Raw genomic sequence first — 14,401 nt, 5'->3', positions numbered from 1 at the left:
CGCTATTAGAATGTAAGCTCCAGGAGAGCAGGGATTTTTATATTTTTAACTTCTGAATGTCCTAGGTTTTGAATGATATTTAGGGCATACAGAAGGTATGCAACATATATTTGTTGAATGAATGAATAAATTTAATTCCAAGAGCACTTCCCGTTCAGTGGCCAGAGGTAGTGATAAAAGATCCATAGGGGAAGAAATTTAACCCTAGGACTCTACTTAGCTCTATGGTGAAAAACACTGCCATTATTCTAGAACTGTAAAAACTACTCATCAGTTTTCAACTTTCAGAATTAACCTAGAAATAAATCAAATAAGACTTAATAACTGTCACAGAACAAAATATATATATGTTATCAGTCTTGGCAATATAAAAAGGTGGAAGGAGCAGAGTGGAGGGAAGTGGATGTTAACACCCTAATCTTAAAAGTGAGGAGTCAAAAGATACTGTCTACAGCTGATGAAACAAAAATGGATATTCAAGTATAATGATCAAATTGCAAATGACCAAAGAAGAACTGAGATTAGTGCTATAATTATATGAGGGTGAGGAGGAAATCAGAAGACAATGTTTAAAGCTAATAAATCAAGAAACAGAATGTCATTTATATATAGGGAAGTAGCTATGAAAATAACCAAAAATAGAAATGTTAAAAGTGATTGCTAACTGATAGTAGGAGTACAGGTGAGGAAAGGTGGGCTAGGGGAATATTACTTTTATCATACCTATTCTATTTGCTATTTTAACCATGTGTATGTATTACTTTAATTAATAAGAAAAATTAAGTATGAAAAAGGTCCCTCAGAAGCTAAGATTAAATACTGAAGTAAAAATGGCCCAAACGCTGGTGGAGATGCAACATCCTTAATCAAAACAAAAATCCTATAAGCCCTAATGGCAAGATTATTAACAACCATGCACCTTCAAAGATATAATGCCATTACCACAAATCTTTACAGTCTAAACGGCAGTATAGTAAAACCACATGAGTTTTGGGGGGGAAAATACCCTAAGTTCAATTTCCAGCCCACTCACTTAATAGCTGTGAGATGTTGGGCAAGTTACTTAATCTTTCTAAACCTCAATTTTAAGCTGTAAACTAATAATAAAGCCATCTCTCACAATGGCACTGTAAAGAATAAATGGATTCATTATGTTAAAGCTTTGATACTAAGGCTGGAGCACAGTAGGTAATTAAAGAATAAAAATTCCCTCTATCCTGGGTTACTCACTTATAAAAATACCTCAAAAGGTTTCCACACAGCAAGACTGAAATAGAAAAACTGAAATCAAGCACAAGAGATGAATACTTCAGTATGAACTTAAAATTTTATTTGAACACAGCCATACTCACTCATTTATGCATTGTCTATGGATGCTTTAAACCTACAGCAATGGAGGTGAGTAATTACAAAAGAGATTGTATGGCCCACAAGCCTAAAATATCCAGCCATTTAGGAAAAACGTTGCTGACCTTGCTCTAGGAAAATCCAACTCATTTAATGATGAGTAATAAAAAAGCAAAGGGAAAAGAAAGACTGGCACAGTGTTGCAACAACACTACTCTAAGAGAAAGATATTTTCTTCTTTTTAAAGTGAGGAGCAAAGGTTAGAAACAGTTGAAAAACACTCCTCAGAACAATGATGCCACAAAGGAGATGAAAACTATAAAGAAAAAGTTCACCATGAACTTTTAAAATGTAATCAAACAACAATCAAGTTTTCCATGATGAAAAACTACAGAGGAAAAATGTAAGAACTCAAGGAAGACATGGTGAGAAAACAGGAGGAGACAAAATTTAAGGTACTGAAACTCCAAAACACGTAGGGAAAAAACTCCAAAAAGAAATTAAGATAAACAATGAAACATTAGGCATAGAAAAACTAGAAAATATCTAAAGGGACCTAGAGCATAGAAATGAAAACAGCCAACAAAAGGAAACAAAAAATTTTAAAAAGGTAACAGAGAAAACAACAGATATAAGAGACAAAGAAAATTCAACATGGGAATAACTGGAATCCCCACACAAGAAATCCAGAATAATAAAAAAGAGCAAACATTTAAATATAACTCAAGAAAACTGTACTGAAATAAAAGATATGATTACTCATTTGAAAGGATACAATGTGTAACAGGGTAAAGTGACTCAGAGGGTCAACTCCAAGATATACACTACTAATTAAGTTATTGGTCTATAAGATAAAGAAAGAAACTTTGGGTAACCCCCAGACCCCTTTTTGGGTAACCCAAAAAGACCAAGAGACTCATAAAGGAAAACAAAAATTACCCTCAGATTTCAACATAGCATTCAGTGCCATAACACAGTGGAGAAATAGCTGCAAGATACTCAAGAAAAGTCTATATAAGCCAAAATATTTACATCCAGCCAAACTGTCCTTCAGGTATGAAGAGCACAGATAAACAGTTTAGAACATGCAAGAATTCAAGGAATATTGAAAACATGAAGCATGCAAGAATTCAAGGAATATTGAAAACTGCTACAGGGAAAACTTCAGCTCATGAAGATATATAGGGAAAATGGAGCTACAAGGATAGGTTGTAAGCACAATATATTTACCTATTGTTCTAAAACTGAAGCAACGAAATAAGGTGACAGTAGAATGTACATGGCACTGTACAAAGAACAAAACAAAAATGGGAGGCAAGGACAATGATGTGAAATAAGGTTAAGTAAGCTAACAACTTCAATTTTAACAGAAGAGGGTCAAAGATTATCATTTATAACTTACAAATAAAACTTTTTTAAAATATTTATTTAAAAGGACAATAGTAAACACTAAAAAGAAAGAGTAAAACTGAAAATCTGTAGTAGAAAACAGAGGGGAATAGACAGAAAAGAATGCTCAGGGTAAGACCATGCTCAGAGAAGAAACTAATAAGTACTAACAAAAAAAAGCAAGGTCATTATAAAAACTTATAGGTATAAAGTAAAAACCACTATAAAATGCATGCCTTCCTTAAAAAAAAAAAAGCCACAAAAACTAGGTATAAAAATAAATAAAAAACAAACACAATGAAAAAGAACCACATAGGGAAATACTTTTTGAATTTATTATCAAAAACCTTCCCATATGGCAAGATTCACCAAACCTAATGGATGAAAAGAGAAACAGATATCTGCATAGTCTCAAAATGTCCCCCCAAGATACTTCCCCAGTGCTGAATTCTATCAAACCTTTAAGGAAGAAATAACACCAATCTTACACAAACTCTTTCAGAAAGCAGAAGAGGGAAATACCTCCCAACTGTCTTTATGAGATGAGCATAACTCGAACACCAAAACCTGACAAAGACATTACAAAAAAAGAAAATTACAAACCAATATCCCTCATGAACATAGACACCAAAAAAAACTCAAGAAAACATTAACAAATTATACCCAGCAGACAACAAAAATGATATACATCATGACCTAAAAGAGTTTATCCAGGGAGGGCCAGCCCTATGGCATAGCAGTTAAGTGTGTGCGCTCCGCTGCTGGCGGCCCAGGTTTGGATCCTGGGCACTCACCGATGCACTGTTTGTCAGACCGTGCTGTCGCAGCATCCCATATAAAGTGGAGGAAGATGGGCACGGATGTTAGCCCAGGGCCAGTCTTCCTCAGCAAAAAAAAAAAAGAGGAGGATTGGCATGGATGTTAGCTCAGGGCTATCTTCCTCACACACACAAAAAAAAGAGTTTATCCAGGGAATGCAATCAGCGCAATTCACCACATTAACAATAGAAGAGAAGTATTATGACCAATTTAATTGAGGAACAAAAATCATTTACCAAAATTCAACATCCTTTTATGATAAAAACTCTCAATAAACTATAGAGGGAAACTTATTCAATTAGTAAATGGCATCTTTAAAAAAAAAATCTTGAGCTAATACTCCACTTACTGGAGAAATCGTGAACCTTTTCCCCCAAACATCAGGTACAACACAAAGATATTCACTCTCACAACTTCTGTTCACCACTGTACCAGGGATCCTGGCCATTACAATACAGAAAGAAAAAAATAAATAAAACTCATACAGATCAAAACTGTCACTATTTGCAGGTGATAGTGTTTATGTAGAAAATACTCAGGAATCTACAAAACAACTAATAGAATAACAGAATTTGGCAAGGTCACAGGAAACAATGTTAACATACAAAACAATTGGAAAAAAAGTTTTTAAAAACAATTCCATAGAAGCAGAAAACATAAAATACCTAGGAATAAAATTTTTTAAAGACATGAAAAACCTCTACACTGTAAACTACAAATCACTGCTGAGAGAAATTTCAAAAGACTTAAATACATGAAATGATATCCATGTTCATAGATTGGCAGACTAAATACTACTATCATATCAATTCTCCCCACACTGACTTATAGCTTCAACACAATCCCAAACAAAACCCCAGCAGGCTTTTATTGTAGAAACTAATAAGGTGATTATAAAATTTAATGAAAATGCAAAGGACCTAGAACACCCAAAGTAATCTTAAAAAAGAAGACTAAATCTGGAAGACTTGCAGCACCTGACTTCAAGACGTACTATAAAGCTACAGTAATCAAGAGAGTGTGGTAATACTCGATCAGTAGAACAGGATCCATAACTAGACCTACACATATATATGAAATAGATTTTTGAAAGAAGTACCAAGTCAACTCAATAAGGAAAGAGTCTTTTCAAAAAATGATGCTTTAAACTTGATATTCATGCACAAAAAAATAACCACAACTTTTACCTCACATAGTACACAAAAAGCTAAAACTATAAAACTTCCAGTAAAATACATGGGATAAAAATCTTTGTGACCTTGTGGTGGACAAAAGATTCAAAAAGCACAAACTATAAAAGACAAAATGGATATTCTGACCTTCATAAAAATTTGAAACAACCAGTAAGTAAATGGATAGTAAGTAGATACTGGCAGTCAGGTTTTCAATATCTGAAAGTTAGAGATAAACAAGACAGGACAGTTAGCATGAACCCTGTGATACTAGATTAGAGTAGCAGACATCAGTATGAACTCATGTTTAGCTTAATATAGATACAGATGAGTATAGAAACAATTATAAATGTACACACGGGTTAGTGTATACATACATATATTACCTAGCTATCTGCTGAGAGGGCCTAGAAGTAAAGATACCCCAGTAGCAATAAACATATGCAGTGTCTAGATACCGGTTTCAAAATATCAATCTCCAATAAAAGCAACCAAAGGCCCTTAGAGGGATAGCTTATCCTAGAGCTGGGGCATGAAATATACAAAATGAGCCTGAAGCATGCTGTAAGGACAGAAAGTAAAGAAGCACTCAAAAAACAAAAGGATGGAGGCATGTAAAAGGGACACAAGAGACAACGTGAAAAAGTTTACAATGACCAAAGCAGGAACAATTGGAGCAACAAAATAACACCGTATTGCAACCCAAAGTATAAAATACTGATATAAATGACTAAACAAAATTTTCTAATGGGGGGGAGGCAATTTCCTTACAAAAGAATTTCAAGTAATATATGTAGCTACTCCCCACTCCAGGAGATGGAGTTTAATTCCCAAACCACTACCCTCCCTTGGAGGTGTGCTACACTTAGTGGCTTGTTTATAAAGAGTAGACTATGGGGGCCAGCCCCATGGCTTAGCGGTTAAGTGTGTGCGCTCCACTACTAGCGGCCCAGGTTCGGATCCCAGGCGCGCACCAACGCACCGCTGGTCCGGCCATGCTCAGGCGGCGTCCCACATACAGCAACTAGAAGGATGTGCAACTATGACATACAACTATCTACTGACGCTTTGAGGGGGTGGGGGGAGGATTGGCAATAGATGTTAGCTCAGGGCCGGTCTTCCTCAGCAAAAAGAGGAGGATTAGCATGGATGTTAGCTCAGGGCTGATATTCCTCACAAAAAAAAAAAAAAAAGATGAGGCGTAGTGGTTAAGTTTGTGCTTAACAGCGGTCCAGGGTTCATGGGTTTGGATCCCAGGCATGGACTTACACACCACTTATCAAACCATGCTGCGGCAGGTGTCTCACATACATAGTAGAGGAAGATGGGCACAGATGTTAGCCAAGGGCCAATGTTCCTCAGAAAAAAGAAGAGGATTGGCAACTGATGTTAGCTCAGGGCTAATCTTCCTCACCAAAAAAAAAAAAAAAAAAAAGAGATGAGCAAAAAAATTTAAACAGAAACTTTACAAAGGAGATATGGGATGGCCAACAAGCAAATAAAACAATGCTTAACATGATTAAAGGCATCAGAAACAAGCAAATTAAAACTGCAATGAGACACTACTATATATTCATCAGAATGACTAAAATTAAAAAGACTGACCACACCAAGTATTGATAAGGATGTGAAGCAAACAGAACTCAAATACCCTGCTAGTGAAAATGCAAACTGGTTACAACAATTTTGAACACTGTTTGGCAGTTTCTTAAAAAGTTAAATTTATCAGGGCCAGCCTCATGGCTTAGCGGTTAAGTGCGCACACTCCGCTACTGGCGGTCCGGCTTCAGATCCCAGGTGCGCACCGACGCACCGCTTCTCCAGCCACGCTGAGGCCACATCCCACATACAGCAACTAGAAGGATGTGCAACTATGACATACAACTATCTACTGGGGCTTTGGGGGGAAAAAAAAAAAAAGGAGGAGGATTGGCAATAGATGTTAGCTCAGAGCTGGTCTTCCTCAGCAAAAAGAGGAGGATTAGCACGGATGTTAGCTCAGGGCTGATCTTCCTCACAAAAAAAAAAAAAAAAAAAGTTAAATTTATCACCGGGTCTGGCCTGGTGGCATAATGGTTAAGTTTGCACATTCTGCTTTGGTGGCCCAGGGTTCACCGGTTCAAATCCTTGGTGCAGGCCTACTCACTGCTCATCAAGCCACGCTGAGGTGGCGTCCCACATAGAAGAGCTACAACGCTACAACTACGATACACAACTATGTACTGGGGCCTTGAGGAGAAAAAAGAAAAAAGGGGGGGGTTGGCAACAGATGTTAGCGTAGGGCCAATCTTCTTCTTCAAAAAAAAGGTTAAATATCACCTATCAAAAGACCTACACATTCCACTCATAGGCATTTACCCAAGAGAATCAAAATACATACCTATACAAAGATAGAAAGATTTATACACGAATGCTCAAAGCTGCTTTATTCACAACGGTAGAAAATAGGAAACAACCCAAATTTCCATCAAGAGGTGACAAATTTGGTACATCCATATGAGAGAATACTCTTCATCAATAAAAAGGAACAATCTACTGATGCACATAACGTGGAAGAATCTCAAAAACCATTATACTGAGTGAAGGAAGCAGATATAGAAGAGTACATACTGTATGATTCTCTTCAAATAAAATTCTAGAAAATGCAAACTAATCTAAATAAAAAGAAAAACAGTTGTTGCCCAGGGCCAGGGGCTTCGAGGGACAGAATGAAAAGGGGCACAAGGAAACTTTTGAGGGTAATGGAAATGTTCTATACCTTGACTGTGGCAGTAATATCACAACAGCATACATCTGTCAAAACCTACCTAACTGAACACTTGAAATGGACACATTTTACTTTATATAAATTATGCTTCAATGAAGTTGATTTAAAAAGCACAAGAGGAGCCTAATGAGACATGCCTACTGGTAATGTGATATTCTGGATAGAATCCTGGAACAGAAAAAGGACATTAGGTAAAAACTAAGGAAATCTGAATAAAGTATGGACTTTAGTACATAATAATGTATCAGTGTTAGTTCACTAAGTATAATGAATGCATCATATTAATGTTAGATGTTAAAGATGGGGAGACTGGGTATGGGCTATATGGAAACTCTCTGTAGTAGCTTCACAATCTTTCTGTGAATTTAAAACTAATCTAAAATAAAAACTTCATGTTTAAAACACAGCACATGTACACTTAAGATTTGTACATTTCTTTGCTTGTAAATTTTACCTCAAAAGGTAAAAACCTAAACAAATTTACTTTAACTAGTTAACGATATACATGCTGAGGAATTTAAGAGAACAGTGTACTAATGTCTGCAATTTACTTAGAAATGCACCTAAAAAATAAGATGGATTGACATATGGCTAGAGATAGATATTTGATAAAGTATAGTAAAATGAAAGTGTGGAATCTATGTGGTGGGTATGCCAGAATTCACTGTAAAATTCTTCCAACTCTTCTAGATTCTTGAGAACTTTCATAATAAAATGTTGGGGAAAGGGGGAAGACCACAGAGTGAAATACTTCTTAAGACTATAAAAACAGGGGAAAGGGAAAGATAAAATAATAGAACTAAAAACAAACATACTGATCACATCAACAAATACAAATAAACAACACAATTATATAAATAAGATATTTGGACGGAATCTCAAATCAGAACATGGCTCTATGCTAAATACAAGAGACATACTGAAAGCGACGTGATTGGGGCCGGCCCTGTGGCTTAGCGGTTAAGTGCGCGCGCTCTGCTACTGGCGGCCCGGGTTCGGATCTCGGGTGCGCACCGAGCCACCGCTTCTCTCGCCATGCTGAGGCTGCGTCCCACATACAGCAACTAGAAGGATGTACAACTATGACATACAACTATCTCCTGAGGCTTTCGGGGAAAAAAAAAGGAGGAGGATTGACAATAGATGTTAGCTCAGAGCCGGTCTTTCTCAGCAAAAAGAAGAGGATTAGCATGGATGTTAGCTCAGGGCTGATCTTCCTCACAAAAAAATAAAATAAAATAAAGTGATGTGATTTAGCAACATAGGAAATAAAAGAATGAGCAAAAGTATACAAGTAAATGCAAACTAAATGAAAACATGGGTTACAATTTAACATCAGACTAGGTGGAACTCAAGTAAAAAAGAAATAAATGAGACAAAGAAGAATATTTTCAAAGGCAAAAAGGCACAATTCATCATAAAGTTATCAATTACAAGTAGCCACGGAGGGCTGGCCCATTGGCTTAGCGGTTAAGTGCGTGCACTCCGCTGCTGGCGGCCCGGGGTTCAGATCCCGGGCGCGCGCCGATGCACCGCTTGTCCGGCCATGCTGAGGCCCTGTCCCACATACAGCAACTAGAAGGATGTGCAGCTATGACATACAACTATCTACGGAGCTTTGGGGGAAAAAAATAAATAAATAAAATTATAAAAAAACAAGTAGCCATGGACATAGGAGAAAAAAAAAGGACAGGGGCATCTTTTACAAAAGCAACAGCAAAGGTAAGTTACTCAAGAAAAAAATAAACGATAAATGTGCAAGAACCACAAAAAGAACTTTAAAACACAACTGAAAAATATTAAAAATAAAAAGACCTTAAACAATGGAAAATCATATTCAAAGAAAACTTGAAGGGGACCACAAATATTACAATATATTAAAAAGCCTCAATGACTTAAAAAGTACTCAACAGATGAATGGAACAAACATCCAGAAGCAAACCAAATATATAATTTGATATATGATAAACGTAGCAACTGGAATCAATGGAGAAATCATAGACTCATTCAATAAATGAGGTTGAGACAACTCATTTTCTATCTGGGAAAAAGAGCTGGATCCATACTACAAATCTTACACCAGGATAAAATTACAATGGACCAAAATTTAGCAGTAAAAAATGAAACCAAAGGGGCCGGCCCGGTGGCGCAAGCGGTTGGGCGCGCGCGCTCCGCTGCGGCGGCCCGGGGTTCACTGGTTCGGATCCCGGGCGCGCACCGACGCACTGCTTGGCAAGCCGTGCTGTGGCAGCGTCCCATATAAAGTGGAGGAAGATGGGCACAGATGTTAGCCCAGGGCCGTCTTCCTCAGCACAAAAAGAGGAGGATTGGCGGATGTTAGCACAGGGCTGATCTCCTCACAAAAAAAAAAATAAATGAAACCACAGAAATAAACAAAGGTGAACTCCTTCAAAATTTTGGATTTGGGAAGGCTTTTCTAACTATGATTCAAATCTAAAAGCTTTAAATGAATAGACTGATAAATTTGACTATATAAAAATAAAAATCTTCTGGTAAAGAAGACCAAAAGCAAAGTCGGAAGACAAACTATGAACTGAGGCAAAAGACTGACACTTTATAACAAAGGACTAATCTCTCTTATATAAAGAACTACTAAAAATAGATAAAAGAGAGGGCTGGGCCCGTGGCATAATGGTTAAGTTCAGCGCACTCTGCTTTGGCAGCCTGGGTTCTCGGGTTCAGATCCCAAGCGCAGAGCTACACCACTCATCAAGCCATGTTGTGGCGGCGACCCACTTACAAAATAGAGGAAGACTGGCACAGATGGTAGCTCAGGGCTAATCTTCCTCAAGCAAAAAAAGAGGAAGATTAGCAATGAATGTTAGTGCAGAGTAAATCTTCCTCATAAATAAATAAATAAATGAATGAATGAATGAATGAACAAAAATAGATAAAAGAGAGACGGCCTATCAGAAAAACAGAAAAAGTTTATGAACAAACGTTTCAGAAAAAAGGAAAAACAAATGGCTTTTAAACATATGAGGGCCGGCCCCGTGGCTTAGCGGTTAAGTGCACGCGCTCCGCTGCTGGCAGCCTGGGTTCAGATCCCTGGCGTGCACCCACGCACCGCTTCTCTGGCCACGCTGAGGCGGTGTCCCACATACAGCAACTAGAAGGATGTGCAACTATGACATACAACTATCTACTGGGGCTTTGGGGGAAAAATAAATAAATAAAATTATAAAAAAAAAAAAGAAAGTCTTTAAAAAATAAATAAATAAATAAATAAACATGAAAAAATACTCTCATAAGAGACATAGAAATTAAAATAAAACAAGATCTCATTTTCAACTCTGGGACTGGCAAAAATCCAAAAATTTGAGAATAACGTTTTGTTGGCAGAAATATGAGAAAATAGGCACTTTCATATATTGTTGGGTGGGTTGCAAACTGATTCAACACTACTGAAAATAAAATTACACACTCATATTCCTTTTAACTCAGAGATTCCACTTCTGTGAATTTATCCTACAAATGTACACATGTAAAATGATGATTATGCAAGGGTATTCACTATATTGTATTTTGTAATAGCAAAAGACTGAAAACAACCTGACTCTCAATAAAAGGCTAGCTTGAAAATTATAGTTTACCTATAAATGTAGTATTATGCAACTATAAGCCTCAATGTGAAATTTCACTATAATAAAATGAAGACATTTAAAATTAATTCAGTGGGAAAAAAACAACATGGAGGACAACGTACACAGTACATTTTAAGTAAAAAGAAAGGGTAACAATCGATATATGTATTTGCATATATATACATATAATGTGTATATACTGCACATATATACACATATAACATGTATATACTGCACATATATACATACACATACGAACATGTTCTCTAAGAATATACAAACTAATAACAACATTACTATGGGAAAGTGAGAGATTACTGAGGATAAAAAACTTTATAAAAAAAAGCTTTTTATGTTCATTTTTTTAATTTTTATTTTTGAGCCATGGGGAACGTATTATCTTCTCAGAAAACATAACAGATGACATAAGGTTTCAAAAACAAAAAATTTCCTTTATATCTACATGTAAAAGAAAGGGCAAATGGGAAAAACAAGCAGCAAAGACTAATTGAACTAATGCTTCAAATGAAAGCAATGTGAGTCGCCTAGATTCAACTCTACTAAGAGACTAGAGAGCTGTGTAGCTTTAGGGAACATAACTGTTAAAACAATAACTACTCCAGGCAAACTGAACTAGGAAGATAATAGTCACGTGTAGGATAATAATTATGAGTCAGTAAAGAAAGAAAGATGCTATTTAGTCCCTCATTGGCATTATCATTAACACCACCAATAGCTATATTCTAATTATAATGTAATCATTATGTATTAAAGAAAAATCTAAATGACAGCTGTAAATATTTCCTCCTTTGAAAAACCAACAAAACGTACCTGATATGGCTTCTTCTTGCTGGAGATCTGTGAATATCAAACAGGGTGTTTTCCCTCTTTTTCTGATGAGCTGGTACTTAAAGAAAAAAAAAAGGATAACTAATAATAAATTGATAAACTGATGCATGAAAGGAACAGAAATTACTTCTGTTAACTTTCTGACTAGAAGCTAGTCATAAGTCTTCAAGTTCCAAATGCTGTCTAGAAGGAGCACAACAAAAATTAAAACTTTGTGGTAATACTGTAAGTTGCAAATAAACATTCTACAAAGATGTTAAATTAAGTCTTTGTGACTTTCAGTTACACAAAGATTTCTTAGATACAATACCAAAAGCACAATCCATTAAAAAAAACTGATAAATTGGAGTTTATCAAAATTATAAATTCTGCTCTTTGAAAGACACTATTAAGAGAATAAAAAACAAGCTACAGACTGAGAAAATATTTCACATCACATATCTGATGAAGGACTGATATCCAGATAACATGATGAACTCTCAAAACCAATAATAAGAAAACAAACAACTCAGTTGAAAAAATGGGCAAGAGATCTGAACAGACACTTCACCAGAGATAATGCTGGCAAATCAGCACATAAAAAGATGCTCAACGTCCTTAGTCATTAGAAAATGTAAATTAAAACTACAATAAATATGTATTAAAATTAACTAAAAAACTGAGCAAGTGTTGAGAGGAACACAGAGCAAATGCAACCCTCATATACTCTTAGTAAGAATGTAAGTGGTACAATCACTTTGGAAAACAGTTTGGCAATTTCTTAGGAAGTTAAACATACACCTAATCATAAAACCCAGCAATTCCACATGTAAATGTTTATAAGAAAAATGAAAACATATATCCAAAGACTTGCATATGAATGTTCATAACAACTCCAAACACTAGAATGTCAACAATCCAAACGTCCACCAACTAATGAACTGATAAACAAATTGTGATATATCCACACAATGGAATGCTACTCAGCAATAAAAAGGAACGTACTATTGTTATATTCAACATCATGGATGAGTCTTACAATAATTATGCTGAGTGAAAAAAGTCAGAGAAAAAAAGAGCATATACTACACATAAAAAACAAGAAAATGTAAACTAATCTATGGTAACAGAAAACGTTAGATCGGTGGCTGCCTCAGGATTGGAAGTGGGGAGGCACAAGAAGGTTAGGAGCAGATTACAAACAGTCAGGATGAAATTCTGGGGGTTGATGAACATGTTCATTATCTTGATTGTGGTGATAGTTTCATAGGCATACAGTTGTCCTCTGGTATCTGCAGAGGACTGGTTCCGGGACTCCTATGGATACCAAAATCTATGGATGCTCAAGTCCCTTATATAAAATGGCTTAGTATTTGTACGTAACCTATACACATCCTCCCGTATACTTTAAATCATCACTAGATTACTTATAATACCTAATACAATGTAAATGCTATGGAAGTAGTTGTTATATTGTATTGATTAGAGAATAAGGACAAGGAAAAAAAAGTTTGCACACGTTCAGTGCAGACACAACCATCACAGACCTTTCAATCTGCAACTGATTGAATCCCAAGATGCAGAACCCATGGATACGAAGGACCAACCATATACCTAAGGTATTTCAAACTTGCCAAATGGTACATGTTAAATACGTGCAACGGCAATGGACCATATCTCAATTATACCTCCATAAAGCTTTTATCAAAAAAAAATATCTAGAAAAATGGTTCACAATCTGTTTTTTGAACTAACAGACTTCCCCCATTTTTAACACGGCTATCTGTGACAATGACTCCTAATTGGAGTAGAAGAATGTCTGCATACTTGGCCAAGCTTCTAGTGAGATAACTCTGATACACCCCTGCCAGAGAATAAATCATTGGTTTAGAGCATAAGAGTTTGAGTAAAAAGATCTAGGTTCTTCCTTGAAAACATTATACTAAGTGAAAGAAGCTAGACCCAAAAGGTAACATACAGGCAAATCTAGAGAGATGGAAAGTACATTAGTGGTTGTCAAGGGCTAGAGAAGTAATAAAATGTTCTGGAATTGGACAGTGGTGATGACTGCACACTCGTGTGAATATACTAAAAACCAATAAATTGTACAGATTAAAAATCAGCAAAAATGGTGAATTTCATGACATGTGAATTGTATCTCAAAAAAAAACTGGAGGGGCTCAATAGTGATGAAATTTCCCAAGAGCTGGAAAAAAGTCAAGAAAACAGTACTTGTGGAACTGATTACTTGTCATTAGACTTAAGAGCATTAAGATAAGCTTTTCCTTCTCAAAAAAAACCCTAGATTATTGCCCAAGCTGTAGCCTTGTACCACTTTTGTGACTTTGGCTAAATTACTTAACCACTTGGAACATAGAGATACTTACCCTAAAGAAGTGCTGTAAATGAAAGTGCTCAATAAACTATAAAGTAATACAAAAGTATGAGCAGTATTTATTAAATTTAAGGTTCTT

The 14,401-nt window shown here is 36.0% G+C and overlaps 1 protein-coding gene across 3 annotated transcripts in view; it reads right to left on the bottom strand.

Annotated features, from left to right (window-relative positions):
• The window catches only part of ATAD2B (ATPase family AAA domain containing 2B), a 153,295-nt gene that overhangs the window by 107,637 nt on the left and 31,257 nt on the right, over positions 1-14,401 (bottom strand). For all 3 annotated transcript variants that reach the window (XM_058551717.1, XM_058551719.1, XM_058551718.1), the window contains exon 8: positions 11,931-12,006. In XM_058551717.1, coding sequence (XP_058407700.1) covers positions 11,931-12,006 — 76 coding nt within the window. The remainder of the gene's footprint in view (positions 1-11,930; positions 12,007-14,401) is intronic.

Source organism: Diceros bicornis, chromosome 12 (assembly GCF_020826845.1).
Source record: "Diceros bicornis minor isolate mBicDic1 chromosome 12, mDicBic1.mat.cur, whole genome shotgun sequence".
Lineage (NCBI taxonomy): Eukaryota > Metazoa > Chordata > Mammalia > Perissodactyla > Rhinocerotidae > Diceros > Diceros bicornis.
The sequence above is the reverse complement of the archived record's forward strand: the minus strand, read 5'-3'. Positions and strand labels throughout refer to the sequence as shown.